Below are 19,873 nucleotides of genomic sequence, written 5' to 3' on the forward strand. Positions count from 1 at the left end.
AAAGAAATACATCCCATGATTATTCAGTGGTGATAATTTGTTAATTTACAGAACAGCCCAGTTTAAAACCACAGAATGAAAAGAAAAGGATCATCCCCCTGCTCTGAAGTGTTTGTCATTCCCAAAGTGCTAAATGCAGAACGGTGAGCAGAGATTTCTTTTCTTTTCCTCTCCTACCAGAAATGGTACAAGCATCCCCAGCAGTGTCTAACCCTGACCGGGAAAGTTTCGGGAGATGTTTCAGGCACTCCCGGTGATGTTTCAGCCACTCCAGCTGTCCCCTGGCTGTGCCTGCCTCCCTCTGCCACGCTCCCCAGGAGCAAACAGCAGAGGCAACGCATTTCTTACTCCCCCTTCGAGCCAGCGAAAGAGTTAATTTTAATACGAATGTGCAAGAATTAGAGTGTATGTTCTAGGGATTAAAGATCAGCTATTATAAATAGTCAATCTATAAGCCAGCGGCCACCAGCTCCCGCTGCACTTTGACCTTATCTTTATATGTAACAGGAAAGAGCCGCTCCGAGCCCAGCCTGGGGGGACCAGGGCGCTGCGGGAGCGGCCGGCAGAGCGCAGGCACCGGGGCTCCATCGGACATGGACACGCTTTATGGCAGGAATAAGGAAGAGCACCCAGAGCCCATAAAAGCTGAGGTGCAGGGTAAGTGACGGAAAATCTGCTGTAAAGCCACCCGCTATTTTGGTGTTTTCTGATGCGTCAAAATCGTGACTCTTCTTCACCCGAGGCAGCGCTGGAAAGGGAAACTGAGAGAGAGGCGCAAGGGAAATTTGTTTAAAGGACTGATCTCAGATAATATTTGTGCCCCTACTGGGGGATTTTTCTCACTCCATGAGCATTTCTGTGTACTTTTCGACAGTCTGTTTGAACAGGACTCACTGAAGTTGGTGATGAGGGAGAGCCCGGGATTCCATCTCGGCCCCCCCCTCCCCCATGGCTCCGCTCCCACTTTCGCTTTCTCCCCTGTAACCCTTCCCTGCCCTCCGCTCCCCCGGGGCTCCGAAATCATCGGGGCTCTTCACCCCGGGCACTCCTCAGTACCGAAGCACCACGACAGGATGCCTTAAAAAGAAAATAACCCAGGAGAAACTGCGGAGTATCCACAGTTTAAAGGGGCTCTCTGGGCTAGGGATGACACCCGACCAACCCGTTATTTTTTCCGGTTTCTTTTACTTTACAGAAGACTTTTTTTCCCTACAGCTACAGGAGAGGTTTGTTGCTGGGAACCCCTGCTTAGTAAATCTTGGCCGTGTTGTTCATGATATGTAGTCCAAGAAATGGTAGGAATCTGCCATTCCCAAGTACAAAACTTAAAACTTGCAGGGCTTTGTTGCTGTTCAGTTTCGTAGCTGAATTGGAAAAGATTTTGTGTCAAGTCAGACAAAGTGTTTTGTTTTAATGCCTTTGAATTATTTCATGCTTTTATGGGTTTATACCTTCCAATTGTTTTGTTGGTTTTTTTTTTTCTCAAGATAACAACTTATCAAAACATTTGAAGTGATTTGCAAACAAACAACTTATCAGGCCTGATCTGTATTATGCAATAATTTATTTGAACAAAGACTGCGTATTTCAGAAGTTAACGTTATTATACATACAAGACATTACTTCTTTGATAAAGAAAATAAAAGAGAACCATGACCCCTTTAAGTATTTTGGTAGTCCTGAATTCTGCTAGTATTTTGGCTCCTTATTACTCAATATGTACACTGTAAATATGTGTCACACTTCTAAAATCATCTGCCATTTAACCCATGCTCTGCTACAGGTGTGTGATTTTCTGAGATGCTGTTGCTACCATAGTTAATAAACGTCCAAATATTTGGGGATTTCACTGTGTCACTGATGTGTCCTCACCCATTACAGAAAAGAATGAAGTCCACATTTTTAAAGCTATACAAGCATTCTTGATTTGGTGCACAGTGTGATTTACAGAAATGCTTAATTCCAGCTAAGATGAATTATCTGAAAACCTCACTAGTTGACCCTTTGCTCCTTGTTTTTCATACTGAAATTATGTCAGAAATTACAAGGAATTGCACCAGAAATTTCAGAAACTAAATTAAGTCCGCAATGCTTTAAAAAGATCTTTTTTCCTTTTGTATCTTTCCCAGCAAAATTATCATATATAAAAATATACTGAAGTTATTACCTTGGAGTTTCTTGTGTTAGAAAGGAAAGTAAGGTTTAGTTTTCTGGGCTCTTCTAGAAAATAACAACAACAATAATGATGCTGGTAATGAAAGTTCCGCCATTGTGTCAGTTTTTTATGTACCTCATGTATTCCAGAGCTGTAACCCTGATGGAGTTATGCCCTAATGATGGTGCCCCATCTCTGGAATTGCTCAGGGCCAGGTTGGATGGGATTTTGAGCAAACTGCTCTCGTGGACCTGCCCACAGCAGGGGTTGGAATGAGTTAATTTTTAAGGTCCATAGGAGAACATTTCTAGCTGTTGTAAAGGGGTTTCAGCAAGAAGCATAATCAATGTGGGATCCCAAACTAAATGATAAGGAGAAATATAAGTTCTGAAGATCTTTTTATGCAAAGGCAATACCCAGAGCAGGAATTGTGTGGAGAAGCAGTATGTGATCCTAAATGTTCCCTCATGATTCACAGACACAAAGATGCAAGTCAATGTTTTTATTTAATATCTGATATGCCTTTGTTAATCTCTTTAAACCTATTGACATTCTTTAATTGTTATTATTCTGTGAGTTAAGTGGTAGGTGGTGCATTTCTTGCAAGGATTTGATGAGGAACATTTATGATTCAAGTCTCAACAGCACTTACACCTTTTCAGTACAATATTCATATACTTTATTTGTGTACAAAACACTATATTATGACTAGTGTCACAAAAGCATTTACCAAATTACACTATATTATGCTGTGTAATCTAATTAATGACATTTTAGTGGAATTAATTTAGCCTGAAGTCTAAGCTGATGTGCTGAAAGCCAATGCAAATCATATAACCTATAAAATATGTTTATTTCTGATAAGCTTGAGCTTTTTCTGGCACAAGTAGAAGGGTTTAAATGGATCACTAAATGGAAGGGTTTAAAATATGAATGCAGGAAGGAAAGGTCCAATTTTATTTGCTTCCTGATAATTAACAAATTACATTCCAGCAGTCTCATTTAGTTATAGTAATCCCTGATAGCAATAGTCATGCAGATTGTCACTAGTGCCACATTTTTGAGTAGGGGAAATTTTAGTTAACCCAAACTCCAATATAATTATATGGTACTGCAAATCTCAACACACCTACAGTCTGTGTGACTGCATGAACCCTCTGCCTTTAGGAGAACTATCCTGGAACATTCTCCTTGCCTAAATGAATACTGATAACTCCTTTTTGGTTATAGGGCATCTGCCTACTTGGTTGCAAGGGATACTGCTCCGAAATGGCCCAGGGATGCACACCATAGGGGACAGCAAGTACAACCACTGGTTTGATGGCCTGGCTCTGCTGCACAGCTTTACATTTAAAAATGGTAAGTTGTTGCACATTGGATTGAAAGGAACTCAACAAGCCACATTTTGGTGCCTTATATTGCTAATTCTGTTTGGAGTTGGGTTGGGGTGCTGTGGGTTTTGTCTGCAGAGTGGTCTGTGAGGGGGGAGCTGCTGTGGGGGAGGTCTCTCCGCACACCCCCTGACACCCCACCCTTGACAGCAGCAGCTGGAATGTCTCTGCAGGGCTGATCCTTCCTTCTGCAGTGCTGAAGTTCAGTGCTGCTGTCAGCCCTGGGCACACAGCCAGCCCTGGGCAGGTCACTGCAGGGCAGCCTTCGCCTCCCGCCCCAAGTAAACCTCAGTGGGTTCCAGTGGCTCAGCCACAGGGACTGTGGTGCCCAGAGGCTCTTCTGCTGTGCATGAGCAGCCCAGTTTCAGGGAGGACCAGCACTCCCCTTGTGGGATTTAGTTGCAGCTATAACAGCTGCCAGGAGAGAAACTGGGCCACTGTGTCAAACCTCACTTAGAATATTTGACACCCTACAGTCCCTCCTCCTGCCTGTCATCCTTATGGAGGAAAGACAGGCAGCTCTCCACCCTAAACAATTATATTTCTTTTTTCTTTCAGTTAAAACATTTTTCACCCATTCAGCTGTTACACAGTGAGAGACAGGATGGTTTACACCTGGATTCTTGTGGCAAAAAATATGTATCTATTTTAAAAAATGGGATTTACTCCTGTTATCCTCTAATCCTGGTATTTACTTTTTAGTTCCCATTTCTGTGATTGGAAGCATTTAATGCCATTGCAGGATCTCTAGCCTGTCCAGCTCTACATCCTTAACAAAATAACCTATAAAGAAACAGTCAGTGTTTTTAAAATTGCCAATATATCTTACTTACCTAAAGCAAACAGAGCTCAGTTAGTTCAAGTATCCATTAAACTGTTGATTCCTTCAAGCAATCTGTTACTCCCATAACTCAATTTTGCCAATACAGGAGATTTTTCACCACCTGTAAATTGATTGTATAATTAATCATTTTTGCACACATGGTTTTATCTTCTGGAACAGTTTATCCAAATCCCTTCTTTCCCCTCAAAATTTCCCCAGTATAAGTAGTGGAAGTCAGGAAATCTTGACAAATTCTTACCAATCTCAACAGCCATAAAGCCTTTAAAACAGGCAGTTGGGGACATTTTTGGTTTTATTCCAAATTATAATTGGTTAAAGGACAGCTGCTTGAGAAAACTTGGCTCTACCTGTGCTAATTTTTTGAAGGACTGAGTATAAAATGTGATTGAGATCTGTTTGTTTCTTCTCAGGTGAAGTTTACTACAGAAGTAAATATCTCCGAAGCGACACGTACAACTGTAACATAGAAGCAAACAGAATCATGGTGTCTGAGTTTGGGACTATGGCTTATCCAGATCCATGCAAAAACATATTTGCCAAGTAAGCAATGCTTTTCCCAACAAGATTCTTCTATCTACTTCTCTCTTCAGCACAGATGTCTTTCTGTTTACCTTTGACACATATGTACAAATACAGCAGTTGATTTGTAAATTTACAATTGCTAAATATTGAAAAGGCCAAGAGATATGAACTGCCTATGGGTTAGTCTAAGGCAAATATCTTAAATTCATTTTATCACCAATATTTGCTGCTTTATTCAGTAACACAAGTAGATTATATAAAAAACAAGCATTTTCTTTCTCCAGTTAGTGGAACATTTTGATACTCTGTAAGGAGAAAAAGAAAAACATTTAAAGATGGAGAAGGTATTAATACAAAGTCTATTTAACAAAAAAAAAAAAAAGAGAAGCATCAATATCTACAAAAAAATTAGAAAAACTTTTTGATTAAAGATGGTTTAACAGAAAGGTGAGGTGTAGGCCATCATGTTATCCTTGGTCTTGTAAAATTGGCTGTAGGGATTCACTAAGAAGTACAAATAGGTCACCCTTCTCTCCTTGCCACTGAGCTTTCTCTGGTGACCTCAAACCTAATGTCTGGTAAGGACACATACACAGACAGTTATTGCAAAAGAGCTGATATGTTGTAAGTTGTTCCCCTGAGATGAGATTTTCTTCCCTCTTCCAATAGCAATAGAGGAACTCTGGCATTTGAGGTTCACAAGGGTTATAGCAACTTTGTCTTGGCTTCTAGTGACTGTGATGAAATCATAGACTGATAAAGGAAACTGTCAAGCCTACATGATGTCCAGTCTTCTTTGAAATCATAACTGTGATATGGAACAACACTGGTAACAAAAATATTCCATTGGGGAGTATATGAATCTGTCTATTTAATAAAGCTGAAAAACCTACCAGCTTTTAGGTAGGAACTGGTAGGCCAAATTTTCCCAAGATAGAACAGGAGAGTGTGTAATTAATCCATGCTGATAAACCAGTGCCTGTCCTAGAGCTGACAGTGAGAATGGGCCTGGATGCCCATTTGTGTGTCTAAACCATTTATTTGCATGTCCTTAACCCTCCCCCAGGCCATGGGCATTGGAGAAGTCCATCTCCTCTGCTTTCCCCCTTTCCAGGGAGCTGGGGGCAGCAGGGACAGGCAGCCCCAGGGCTGTGGCACTGCAGGGTCACTCGTGCTCCAGGTGGGGGAAAGGCAGCTCCAGCTTCTGTGGCTCTAATGAAATTTCCTCTGGACAGGGCATTCTCCTATTTGTCTCACACCATTCCTGAGTTCACAGACAACTGTCTCATCAACATTATGAAAGCTGGGGATGATTTTTATGCTACTGGTGAGACTAACTTCATCAGGAAAATTAATCCACAGACTCTGGAGACATTGGAGAAGGTACAAACCACCATCTGTCATTCTGGTTCTTTGTCTGCTGATGAATAAATTTCAGGCTGACTCATGAGGATGCTTTAACATGTTCAGGACACAAAATGCTTTTCTTCTACTGTTGCCTTATTTTTGAAATCGTGGTAAAGTGAAATAGTGAAGATACCAAAAGATAAAAGAGATCTTTTAAGAATTCCTGAGTTAAAATTTAAATCTCATTTAGTTTGGGAAAAGCTGGGCTTTGAGCAATTTCACTTGCACATAATCTAGGAAGGTTGCAGGAGTAATAGCACAGTTACATGATTATTTTGGGTGATTGCCATTATTATGTATCTGTAGTTATAAAATTATTTACGTCATTAAAAAATCAGTAGGTCAGTTATATGACTACTTTTCAAGGACCTTATGTAAGATTTTATTTAATTATTAAAATGAGAACTTGAAATATTGAAATATATACAATGATTTTTTTTTCTAGCCCACACTACTAGTTTGAGTCCAATTTCCAAACTTTAGATAAAATAGAAATCTTTTAGCTCCAGCAGATTGCCAGAGAGCTCTGTTAAATAAAGTGCTTTCAGGGTGAAATGGGCATTTGCAGAATAACTTGCTTAGCTAATCCTCCCTGATGTTATGTGGCTTCAAGGGAGAGGTGGCTCTAATTCAGATTCTGTAACTTGATTTAGCCTTGAATAAGGAGCTCATTTGGATACTTACAGAAGTGTTTTGGTTTAATTATTTAAATTTCAAAGCCATTTGTAAATGGAGTGCCAATATAGGGCTGCCAGGGCTAAAAATCTGGTGGGTTTGTGCTGTTAGCTGAGATCAATTTTCATTCTCTTACACATCTCTCAAATCTCTTACTGTATAATTTTCCAGGTTGACTACAACAAATATGTGGCTGTAAATTTGGCAACTTCTCACCCCCACTATGACAGTGCTGGAAATGTTCTCAACATGGGCACTTCAATAGTTGATAAAGGGAAGACAAAATACCTTCTATTTAAGATTCCTTCCACTGTACCAGGTAAGAATAATGTGTTATTGGTATTTTCTAGAAACTTGTTAGCAATTTCTTTTCTTCAAAGGGCAAGGGTGGTGATACAGCTGTTCTAATAACCAATGGTGTTCATTTTCTTAATTTCAACTTATTGTGAACTTCATATTAACTGCTTAGCCTGCCTGGGCAAGTGCTGTTACAAAGGCTCTTCTTGAGTACTGTGTAAACAGGGTGTTTCAGTGGGAACAAACTTACTTTTAGATGAAGATTCTAAAACAATTTTCTCTATAAGGCAGTACATATAATTTGAAGTTGTAAATTTTAATTTCTTTGTAAATGAAAATTCTCTGCAAATGCTCATACTATGATTGCAGTGGAAACATAATACCAAATAAAACCTAATATAGAGTTAATTCCTCTCTAACCTGGCCAATGCTGGCCCTTGCTGAAATGCTGCCCATTGTTCACAGAGCAAATCCCATGCTCTTTTTCCTTCAAGATCTTTTTGTGGTGTGTGTTGTTGAAAGTCAGCTGCTATTGTGTTGCCTGTCCCTTCTTGTACAATTGAGAGGCTTTCCAGAGCCTCCCCAGTTTGCAATTTCTAGCTGGGGCTCAAATTTGGAAACATCTCCTTAGAAGTTAAAAAACACAGGCACATTTGAACCCCTTTGAAAAGCTTCTGATTTAATTAAACTTATTTCTCCTCCATGCTGGAACTTCTGAAGACAGAAATCAGTGGAACCAATCAGGACAAGGGGGCTGCATGAATGGATCCAGCAGTGACTTCACTCCATTGCTTCCTGCATGCAAAGTCCTGTGTTAATTATACAGCAGTAAACAAACACTTTCTTAACAGGAAAATGCAAATAAAACTGAAAGGAACCAGTTCTTCCCTGCCTGGGAGAAATCCAAGCACAAGTTTGGAATGGAATTTATTAGGAATATGATTTTAATTTTTATCATTTAATTTCAGAACACGAGAAGAAGAAATCTTGTTTCAAGCACCTGGAAGTGGTTTGCTCTGTCCCTTCTCGCTCTCTGCTCCACCCCAGCTACTACCACAGCTTTGGAATCACAGAGAACTACATTATCTTCATAGAGCAGCCCTTCAGACTGGATATTCTCAAAATGGCAACTGCTTACATGCGAGGTGTGAGCTGGGCTTCCTGTCTTGCCTTTAACAAGGATGATAAGGTACTTTTCTTACTGCTGAGCAATGGAATCAAGATACCAGTGACCTCTTCCACACTGTTCTGTTTTTCATCTGGTTCATTCATTTCAATAGTCATTTGTTGGGTTTTTTTCAAACCTTGACTTTCACAGTTGCGCAATTTTTTTAGAAGCTGTATGTTTTGGAATATTGTCTCTCATTTCTAGAAATTTCTCAAATAAATATCTGATGCTGAAGCTCTTGAGAGAGATGATAGTTTGGCATTGCTAGAAATATTGTGTGCTAGCAGAGAAATTCCAATCTGGACTAGCATCTGAGACAGATCCAGTTGCTCCTGGTCCAAACAAAATTCTGTCTGTGGTGGGTGAGATCTGCTCCAGGTGCATTGCATGTGCTGGAGAGCCCCACTGGTGGAAAAGCCTGCACTGAACAAAAGAAAAGTCTTTCACTGTGGGAACTGAGGGGAAAACTGTTTTCTGAGGATCTTATTTCCATGTGCTCTGGGCATAAACACATGAAAGTTGTTTAGATACAGGGCACCAGCACCACAGAAACTCTCAACCAAGGCATATTTATTTAACTTAAAAAGAGAGCAGGGGATTTTCCAGATTTTTCTGGAAAACTTCAATCCTCAGCCTAGCCCAAATAGTAATTTGCAACAGTAGAATGAGCTTAAAGCTGTTCCACACTCATTTTACTGCTGTATTTTCTTCAAGTTGGAACCCCTTGTCTGCTAGCAGCAAACCCTGAGTTCTTAATATCCTTCAGTACAAACCCACAGGGATTAGAATGTTGATGGCTGCCATTAGAAAACAGTTTTCTTAATAACTCTTTGCTGATTCTGAATGGCTTTAAATAATGTTTTCTCTCTTTCAGACTTGGTTTCACTTTATAGACAGGAAGACTAAAAAAGAAGTGTCCACCAAGTTTTACACCGATGCTATGGTGTTTTTTCACCATGTAAATGCTTATGAAGAGGATGGCCACATTATTTTTGATGTTATTGCCTATACAGACAATAGCTTGTATGACATGTTTTATTTAAAAAACCTGACTAAAGACTTTGAAGAGAATGTCAAACTTACCTCCATACCAACCTGCAGAAGATTTGTGGTTCCTCTGCAGTGTGACAAGGTAGAAAGAAAATTACTTTTAAACCTGGTTTCTGATTGGTAATTTAAAATACATCAGTGAATAATTGGTGTATTATTAGTTGGTGTATTTTTGGTTGCCAGCCCTTGTGTGTAAATTTCTGATTCTGTGAAACCCAGAGCTTGCAGGAGGTTTGGTTTTTGGATGTCCTGTGGGAAATGGCAGTGGGCAGCTGGACATGGTTCTGTGGGTTGGATCCTGGTGCTGACACCATCCACTCTGGAGAACAGGGCTCTGAAGAACATGTCATTTTCTTCCCAATGAGATTAATTGTTCAATGCCATCAAACAGAAGCAGACAGACCCAGTTGGCTGTTAGCTGCAAGGGCATGCATGAGGTTTTGCACAATCTGTTTCTTACACTTCACTGGAAGCCCACATACAATATACAATACATGCATGCTCCCAACTGGTGCAATGGTTCAATTAAAACTAGAAGGTTTCATTTAAGTGTGATATATAGCAGGAAGAGAAAAGATTTTATCTTTTAGTTTAATTTAAAGCATCACTTTACATCATTGTTTGCAGGGAAGATTTTATACTGCCCAGCAACCTGGGCAAGTTTCTGCCTGACATCTTTGGAATGGATATTACTTTTTCTTTCTACATCCTAGAACATTGCTGCTCTGTTCTTTTCTCAGAAACAGCTCTGCAGCAATGACAAAGGATGTGATGGATCACACCAGCTGTTCTGCAATCTTAAGAATTCAGCAGTAGAACATTATAGAGTATATCACGCCTATTTTTGCACTTGATTTTTAGCAGGTGCAAAATCCTAACCTTGGTGACTTGCAGTGAAAATTTGACACCTTGTTCCTTGACACCCATCTTCATTCATTAAATTCTCAAATTTAGGGTACTTCTGGACCATAGCCATGTGCATCTAAACATTTCTAAGGACTCAGTGTGATTCAAAATAATTATTCTATGTTATAATAAAATACTCTGAGTGTAACAAGATTTCTAATGAAAACCTCAGAATCTAAAATGCCATAAATTGTTAATATTAATACCAAACCTGATGAAAAATCTAACTTAGAAGGATATTTTTAGAGACCCATGACATTTCCAGCATTTTTCTCTTTCAGGATGCTGTAGTGGATTCTAATTTAGTCACACTTCCCTCTACTGCAACTGCTGTAAAGGAGAAAGATGGAAGCATCTATTGCCAGCCTGAAATACTATGTGAAGGTGAGATACATCCTTTAAATATCTGGTGCTATATCAGTTTGTTTATTTATTTATCATTGTATTAATACAGGATTCCAAGTCTCATCTTGCAACTATTAATATGGCTTGCAAATCCACTTGTTAAAAGAGTAATATTAGTTAAATAAGTCTGTTATAAGTAGTACTTCAAGTTTAGCTACATTCTATAAAGATTTCATTTGAAAGAGGATTTTTAACCTTTTATCAGGGGATAATAGCAGGAATATGTAAATACAAAATTACCTAAGGTGAAAGTCATTTCTTAGAATGTTAGCCTCCAATTCTAGCCCAGTTATAAAGAAAGAAAAAAAACCCCAAACCAGAAAAACCCTCATAAATTCCAGTCTAATGAATTCCTAAGAATAAAAAATTGTTGCCTTTTGAACTAAGATCCCTGGCTTAATTATGGTAGTACCCATCTTCAGATTCTTAGAAATTCAGACATTCAAAGTCTATACAACACCTTTTTCAAGTAGTTCCAAGGTTTTTTGCAGGGCAAAAGTTCCTGAAGATTGGTGTGTCTATATAGATGTACATTTGAGGTTTTCTCTTGTCTTGTTTCTAAGTCTTGAACTTTGTTTTATGCAGGGATAGAACTGCCTCGCATCAACTATGACTACAATGGCAAAAAATACAAATATGTCTTTGCAACACGAGTCCAGTGGAGTCCAGTTCCCACAAAGGTATAATTAACATTTATAAAGTCAGTGTTTTCCTGTTGGTGGGCCATTCACATGCAAAGAAACATGAAATGCCTAAATTCTCCTAAGTTCATGTTGTACCATTTCCTTCATAAAGTATTCATAAACTCAGGCTTCTTACTCCAGCTTTATGTTCCATGAAGTCTCTTGAATAGCTACTGAGACCCTCAGTTTTCTGCTAAATTGGGCTGAACCTTCTGTGATGTGCCAGGAACTAAAAAGAAGAGAGTAGGAAAAAGAAGTATTATTTACATGTATATATTTATTTTTTTTCCCTTTAGGAAACTTAGCAGAAAAATAAGATATTGCAATACTACCTAATACATTTTAAATATTAAAACAATATCTAATTTTTATATTTTGCTGGCTAGTTCTCTATTAGAGGTAGCAAATGCTTTATTTACATATGCATGATTGCCAGGAGACAGCCTGGAGTACAAATATATTTACAGGGAAAGTATTTAATTAAGATTTAAGGATTAAATAAAATTAAGATAAATTAAAGATTTAAATGCATGAGTATTATGTGGACAGACTCACTCTTTATAATTCTTGTTCTGTGACTATAAAGCAGCACACATTGAAGTCATTGTTGGTTCTTGCATATAATTACCACAACTGATTACAAAATAGAGCTGGATTTCTGCATGGTGCAAGAAAATTTATTACAGCACATCTGACAATAACTCAAACAAATCTGCAAGTTCATTATTTACAGTGTAGATAATCTCTGCTTGACTCAAATATAATAAAAAACACTGGTAGGAAGATCTTTTTTCACATCAGTTGCACTTTAATGAATGCAAGCACAACAACTTAATCCTTAGGTAAAGTCTGTCAGTGAAAGTGCTGTCATCTTGGCTAGTAGAGAGAATTCTTTCTAATTCTTCCTCCTGTAATTTGAATAGTTTCACTTTTGTGTAAACATATTTTTTGGTTCAAGATCAAAATGGAAAAGAATAGAACTGCATCTCTATGGGTAGAGAAAAGGCCTTAATGGAATTGAACTGAAAATGCCAGGCATCCCCTCTGGCCACTCAGTGGGATGAAAATCCACACTCTGCTCCTTCAGAAAACACCAGTGTCTGCCTCACTGCTTTGATCTTTACACCTCACTAGGAACAGCCTTTCTTCTGGCATATGTACCCTACTGCACAACAGAAGGCCTTGAGCAATATGGAAGTAGCAACAAAAGGAAAATAACTCACAGGATTAGAAAATGGGAATTTTAAATCCTATTTCCTACTTTACTACAGAATCTCAGTGATTTGGAACAAATCACTTAAATATTCTGTGTCTTGGACTCTCTGCAGTGAGGGGCATTACTTACAGTGAAGGCTCTCTTGTGGCCTGTTAGCATTTGTGAACTATTAAACACCCATAAATGAAAGGTGCAATTGTAATCTAGTGAAATGACATTAAAAGAACATTGTGTGATTATGCAGCCATAAAATGTCACTCCAAAATATAACATTTTCCTGATGTTTTTTCTTGTGATGATACCTGCCTTAACTCTGAGCATTGGTCCCCCCTGCCAGCAGTCTGTTCATGTTGTACCTTTGGAAAAAGCCACTGCCAGGGTCACTGACATTTTTCTTTTCTTGTCACAACCATGTAGATTGCAAAATTTAATACCCAGACAAAGGAAATGCTCCAGTGGGGACAGGATGACTGCTGGCCATCTGAGCCTGTTTTTGTTCCCAGCCCTGATGCAAAAGAAGAGGATGATGGTAAAATAATGACAACCTTCTGAAAGCTGGGGTTACATGAATTTTGTATTAAATCTTACAAGATTCAATATTCTTAGTCAAGAAAGTTGGGTTGATGCTTCCACTTTGAGATGGGGTTATCTTTTCTGCTTAGTGAAACTTCTTTACATTTCTAATTCTTCATTTGTGTGTCACAGGTGTTGTTCTCACCTGTGTTGTGAAGACTGATCCAAAGGATCCACCCTTCCTACTTGTCTTGGATGCTAAAACATTCACAGAGCTGGGTCGAGCCATAGTGAATGTGGAAATGCACATGGACCTGCATGGGGTGTTTATACCACAGCAAGACATGAAAACTGAGACTGAGTAAAATCCATTTGTTGTATTGCACAGACTGACATAACCTTCTACTGAATGTGGGATAATATCCTCCAGGAACAGCCTTCTCTTATTATAAGAAATGACTAATTATAACCACCTCAATATCTACATATAATCTCTTAAAAGAGACAGAAATGACTTTATTACAAATCCTTGTGTGCACAACTGGTGTATCACTATTCCAAAAGAAGAATTATCAATATGAAGTGCTAATGTTGAATACACCTTATGGGGCAAGGAATAGGAGAGAAAGGTAACAAGAAATGTTTTATTTGAGTACAACAAAGCTTTCTGAGCAAATGAAGTACTGTATTCACAGGGTGACACATGGCATGAGTCACTCATGTCTGCAGGTCATGTAACTTCCATGGGCTGTTGCAAGACTGCAGCTGACAATGAAAGTTGTCTCCTGCCAGAAAAACCTCATGTTAAACTATCTACCATGATACCAATAATTCATGGCAATATAGTCTCTTGGTGCTTGATTTCTTAAACTCTGTCATAACCAAAGTATTATCCTGAGGTGCTACATTTTTCTTGTCCAGAACCTAACCCCTCCCCACAGCTTTTCTAATCATTTCATGGTGTATTTTTAGCTTTTATGTTGACAAAACCAAGTAACTTTATTGAAATAGAGTACATGGTTATTTGTAGCATTCAATTATACTTTAGTGACATTCAATCTTAAGCTGTATTTAAATCAGTTTTCCTTGGCAGAATATCTGCCATGGCATTTCATGTAACTAAATGATTACATTGTGTAAAAAATAAGAATTGTTTGTTATTGCCACTATTCTCTGTTAATAGCAGTATGTATGTGAATGAGGGCAGTGTATTCCTAGCAGAACTCAGACACACGTGTGCAAAAAACAGTTTAGGGAAGAGTGAAAGATCTAATTTAGGCCTCATCTGAACCCCACAGTGGCTGAAACTAGGAGCTGTTATTGCCATAAATAAGCATTTCCTTTATGTCTGCTTAGGAGCACCCATGTTCTCACATGTGTTTATCCTTGCCTGTACCAGATGCTTCCTAATCAAAGTGCACAACTCTGACTCACAGTCACAATTAAAATGCACATTTCAACATGAAGTTCAAGGTCCAAGCACAGTGTGTCTGGTTGTGTTACAGAAATGGCATTTCTTACCCCCCATTGTATTCCTGATTTGAGTTATTGACGTTTCTTTAAGTGAGAGATTCTTTTGAGTTTTATTTTCTCATTGTGGATATCTTTGCTGTTGGAGGCATCTTTACTGATGGAGAAAACCAGGTGCCCATCCATCCATTTTGGGTGTTCCTCTGGTCTGTCTGTATCACCACACAGCTCAGGTACCTCTCACTTTGACACACACATCCCCTCAGTGCTGCTCACAGTGTTTCACAGGAAGGAAACAGAATGAAATTGTCATTTATTACCTCCCCACCACATGAGAATCTGTGCTTGGTGACCTTTTTGTGATTACTTCATGTGTTTGTGGCAGAGCAGGAACTGAACCAACATCATCCACAGTTCCTATAACAACCAGACCTCTGTTCCTCTGCCTAAGTCTTTGCACTTTGTTAGGATGAAGACATACAGGCTATTTTTAATGTAAAAAAACCCCAACACTGTGGTCAGACCTGGTTAATATATGCAGGTTTGGGCATTCAAATGTTTACTTGTTCCATGAAATGGAAATAAACACTTAGTAAGGTGTGTGCAGAAATAGTCACTTTTAGTGTTTCCAAGGCATATTACCATTAATATTTAATAGCACTTTATCTTCTAAAGAAGAAATTTAATTCCATTTTTGTAAATAATATGGAACCAGTACTGGAAGAGAAGACTAACTTGTGGTATTGGCAAAAGACATCAGCTCTGGGGTTGTTTCTTTTAATATTAAAAAGTTTGGATTTAACAAAAGTCCACAAATACATTTCTAGAATTAAAAGGTGGCAATGAATCAAAAGTCTAACCATTGTTATATATTTTCTTCTGAGAGTTTGTCTCTAGAATTTCTTCTGTAGTACTCACAGGGTTGTTTTTGGGTAATCATAGGTTTGGATACAGAAGTTACTTGACTTCTGAGGAGATAATTTTTACTGGTAGAGATGACAGGATAGGGAACACACTCAGCATAAAAACAACCTGTAGTCTAAGCAAGCAAATGTGTTATTTACATTCATGTAGAAATAATGCAGAAAATAAATGATAAGAAATTTTCTTGGGTATGATTTTTTAAATGAGATGTGCCCTATTCCCTTGGTCAGTACTACACAGGATTTGATTAGCATTAAGTTTGCAGTTAACCTGAGGAGAAAACCAGTGATGTAAATCTGCATTTGCTAATCCCAGTATCCTCCTGCAGCAGAGACAATAGGAATAAAACCATACAGCTAATCACAAATTTGTTCAAGAATGTGTTTAGTGGTTGCAATACCAATCTGATGAAACATTTGCCCTGAATATGGTAACACACTATCATTTCAGGCTGACAGAAGCCAGGGGAAATGCAGATATGCTTTGCCAAGTGGCTGCAAGGCTCGTGGGTTTTTTTTGATGTGGTAACGTGGCACGTGGTAATGAGTGTCATTTGGTTTGCTTCTGACACCCTTTGCAGTGAATGGAATCTCAAGGGCCAGAAAGGTTTGATTCTTCTTTTGCATCAATTTAAGTCATAAATTACCCCAACAAAATTAATGGAATGATTATAATAATGGCTTAACAGAAATCTAGATGGAGTGACTGCAAATAAAAATAGTAAAGATAAGTATTTTCATTAAAAGAAAAATACATAGTTGAGTGAGAGAACCAGGCCACGGGTATGCATACATATAATTAATTACCTCAGAGATGCTACAAATGGACCTTGATAGAGTGGTTTGGTTTGTTGTTGTTTTGGTTTGGTGGGGTTTTTTTTGATAATGGTTTCATTAAATGGAACAAATAACAAGGTATAACAATGAATTTGTTCTCTGGAACTGGATATTATCTGTTACACCTTGTCCCATTGCCCCACATGGGCAGCAGGAGGAAGCAGAAACAGTGTTTACGAGGACAGGTTAAAAACCAGAAATGCAACAATGTTTTCCTCTGTACCAATCTGTGCAGGTGCTAGGGAAACACACCAGTGTCTTTCTTTTCAAATAACCAGGCCACTCAATGACATCTTTTGCAATAATTTAAACCACTGCTCCCTTGAGTCTGCAATTACCTGAGCATTAATGACAAGCAAAATACATCTTTCCCCTGCAGCCAAGGAGCAGTGTGCTCTCTGCCTTCATTACCCTCAAAGAGAGCTGAGAATGTGTCCTGTGCATCCTCAACCTACACCTGACATCCTGCATAATTACACCCAAGCAAGAAAAAAAAAGGGGCCTTCTAATATTTGTAAATGGGCATGTATGACAACAAGTGTTGCAGAGCCATTGGTGTTTCATGCACATTGCTGTGGGTTTGGCCTTCTGTCCCACATCCTCTGCTCCTAAACTCCTGCTCAGAGCTGCACAACAGAGCTGCAGCTCAGTGCTCCTCCCTGTGACCCCTCTCCAGTCAGGGAGCACTTCAGCAAGGGCTCAGCTCTAAAGCCTGGCTTTAGTCTGAGATGGCAGTATATTTTACAGACCAACTGTGATAAAACTTATCTTTGATCAACAATTCTGAAAACACTGGCCCTTGGCCAGACTCATCTGTTTCTTCAGTTTGAGCTCAATTAGAAGACTCTACTTTTTCATGAACTCTGTCATGAAACAACCCCACGAGCCTTGCAGCCACTTGGCAAAACATATCTGCATTTTCCCTGGCTCCAACAGGGCTGAGCACACTCTTCACCCAGGCCCTGGGTGCAGGCTTTGGAGCTGGGTGATGTGTGAGGATGTCCCAGCTGCAGTCTCCATCTGCACAACAAACCAGCACTGTGAAAGAACAAGGCTGCCTTTGTGAAGGCATTCATTTCCTACAGGGTCCTTTCCAGATACCCTGCTTCATTTTCTGAGTGGAAAAATGATTTGGGGACACCATCAAACTGAGTGAATGATAGAATTTTGTTACATTTCACTGAAATGCAAGTAATAAAAGTAATAAAAGCATGTGACCCACCACAGCTGTAGTAGATCAGACCCTCTGAAGATGCTGTTTTCCCAGTGAAGGAATGGGCAGCAGGACATCCATTTGGGTGTTCCAGAGGCTGGGAGATCCCAGTGCCTGTCAGCACAGGGAGCACAGGGAGCTGCTGTGCTGGTCCCTCCCAGCAGCATCAGCTGGGTGTCTGTTTTACAGCAGATCACAGTTTGTGAAACACTTTCACTCAGTGCAAATAGTTTCACTACTTTAATGTTGGATGCTGTTAAGAAAGCAGATGGAGTCAAGTAATCTCTTAATTTGCAATTGAGCACGATAATAAACAGCCTAAAATTTATCATGTGAACTGTCGTAAAGAAGATCTTTTTTTGCTGGAGAAGGCTGCATTTCCAGTGGGCAGCTGTGGAAAGGGACACTGCCACAATGAGTCTTGCTGTATTTAATTTTCATTCTCTTATTTTTCTTTGTGCCTACACCTGCAACATTCACCTTCAGCTCATATTAGAGAACAAATAAATAAATAAATAAAAGACCAGTTTTACGGGATCACAGAATCAATTAGATTGGAAAAAAACCTTTGGGATCACCGAGTCAAACCTATGACCAAACACCACCGTGTCACCCATGGAGTGCCACTTCCAGCCTTTTCCTTGGACATCTCCACGGGTGGTCATTTCACCACCCCCCTGGGCAGCCCGTTCCGATGTCTGATCACCCTTTCTGGGAAGAAATTTTTCCGAATGTCCACCCTAAACTTCCCCAGGTGCAGCTTAGCGCTGTTTCCTCTTGTCCTGTGTCTCGTTGCCTGGACAAGACTCTGCTCCCCCCGCGGCTCCCTCCTGCTGCCCAGGAGCTGTGCAGAGCCAGAAGGTGCCTCCTGAGCCTCCTTTTCTCCAGGCTGAGCCCCCCCCCAGCCCCTTCCCCGGCTCCGTTCCCTTCTCTGGACCTCCTTTAGCGACATTCCAAAGCCGTGAGGAGACCAAGCCGAGATTTCCGCGGGCCGTCCCCGCCCCGCCCGCGGAGGGGCCGCGGTGCCCGAGGCCGCCGGGCCGGGCCGCCCCCGCGGGGCGGCGCGGGGAGATGATGCCGGGAGATGATGTCAGCGGCGGGCGGGCGCTCAGCCATGGTGTGAGGGCAGGGACTGAGCCGGCCCGGCCCGGCCCGGCTCGGCGGCGGCAGCAGCACCATGTCGGGCCCGAGCGCCGTGTCGGACCCGCAGCACCCGGCGCGGCTGCTGCGGGCGCTCAGCTCGTTCCGAGAGGAGACGCGGTTCTGCGACGCGCACCTGGTGCTGGAGGGCGAGGAGATCCCGGTGCAGAAGAACATCCTGGCGGCCGCCAGCCCCTACATCAGGTACGGCCGGGCCCGCGGCCCCCGGGCGGCCGCTCGGAGGGGCCGCGCTGCGGGGAGCGGGGCCGGGGTTATGTAAGGAGCGGGATCCGCCGCGGGTGAGGGCGGAGGAGCCGGGGAGGGCCGGCGGGGCGGTCTGCGGACCCCGGCTGCGCCTCGGCCCGGAGTTGGCCCGGGCGCTCAGGGAGGGTGTGGAGTCTCCCTCACCGGAGGCATTCAGACCCCGGCTGGACGCGTTCCTGTGTCGCCTGCTCCAGGTGGGAGCTCCTGTCCTGAGGCAGAGGAGCTGGGCTGGGTGATCACCAGAGCTCCCTTCCAACACCCGCTGTTCTGTGGGAGCAGCTACTGGGCCACCTCCTCCCCACCTTCCCTCCTTGCTTCCCTCCTTGCTTCCCTCCTTGCTTCCCTCCTTGCTTCCCTCCTTGCTTCCCTCCTTGCTTCCCTCCTTGCTTCCCTCCTTGCTTCCCTCCTTGCTTCCCTCCTTGCTTCCCTCCTTCCCGTGCCGCCGGGCCCCTCCGCAGGAGCTGTCGTGTTCTCGGCATCACAACGCTGCTTTTCCAGCTCTGAGAGGCTGTGTCACCCACCAGGGAAAAAATCCCCCCCCAAACTTCATTGCTGCCAAGCGCCTGGTGTGAAGTAGTGACCCCTAAAGAGAGAAGTGTGAGGATGGTGAGGGAGGTGTCCGGCCGCGGGGCAGCATCCCAGGGGCATTGTGAGGCGCTGGGCTCTGTGTGTCCCTCGGCCGCACCGAGTCAGCACTTCAGCATCATTTTTTTCCTCCTTAATGTCTTTTAGCAAGACAGGGCTCCAGGTGGTGGTCATGGGTTCTGAAGTACACGGGCTTCTAAATTAAAAAA

General features: G+C 41.3%; 2 protein-coding genes across 2 annotated transcripts in view; both read left to right on the forward strand.

Moving 5' to 3' along the window:
• The first annotated feature begins 540 nt into the window (after positions 1–540).
• BCO1 (beta-carotene oxygenase 1) lies at positions 541–16,608 on the forward strand. The gene is made up of 11 exons (XM_058813344.1): positions 541–657; positions 3,386–3,514; positions 4,801–4,930; positions 6,148–6,295; positions 7,166–7,313; positions 8,260–8,480; positions 9,334–9,591; positions 10,697–10,799; positions 11,406–11,500; positions 13,137–13,248; positions 13,425–16,608. The coding sequence occupies exons 1-11, from the start codon at positions 594–596 to the stop codon at positions 13,595–13,597; spliced, it is 1,581 nt and encodes a 526-aa protein (XP_058669327.1). The 5' UTR covers positions 541–593; the 3' UTR covers positions 13,598–16,608.
• A 2,244-nt stretch (positions 16,609–18,852) lies between these two features.
• Positions 18,853–19,873, forward strand: part of GAN (gigaxonin) — a 28,377-nt gene continuing 27,356 nt past the window's right edge. Inside the window, exon 1 of the mRNA XM_058813672.1 lies at positions 18,853–19,019. Coding sequence (XP_058669655.1) covers positions 18,853–19,019 — 167 coding nt within the window. The remainder of the gene's footprint in view (positions 19,020–19,873) is intronic.

Source organism: Ammospiza caudacuta, chromosome 13, assembly GCF_027887145.1.
Source record: "Ammospiza caudacuta isolate bAmmCau1 chromosome 13, bAmmCau1.pri, whole genome shotgun sequence".
Classification (NCBI taxonomy): domain Eukaryota; kingdom Metazoa; phylum Chordata; class Aves; order Passeriformes; family Passerellidae; genus Ammospiza; species Ammospiza caudacuta.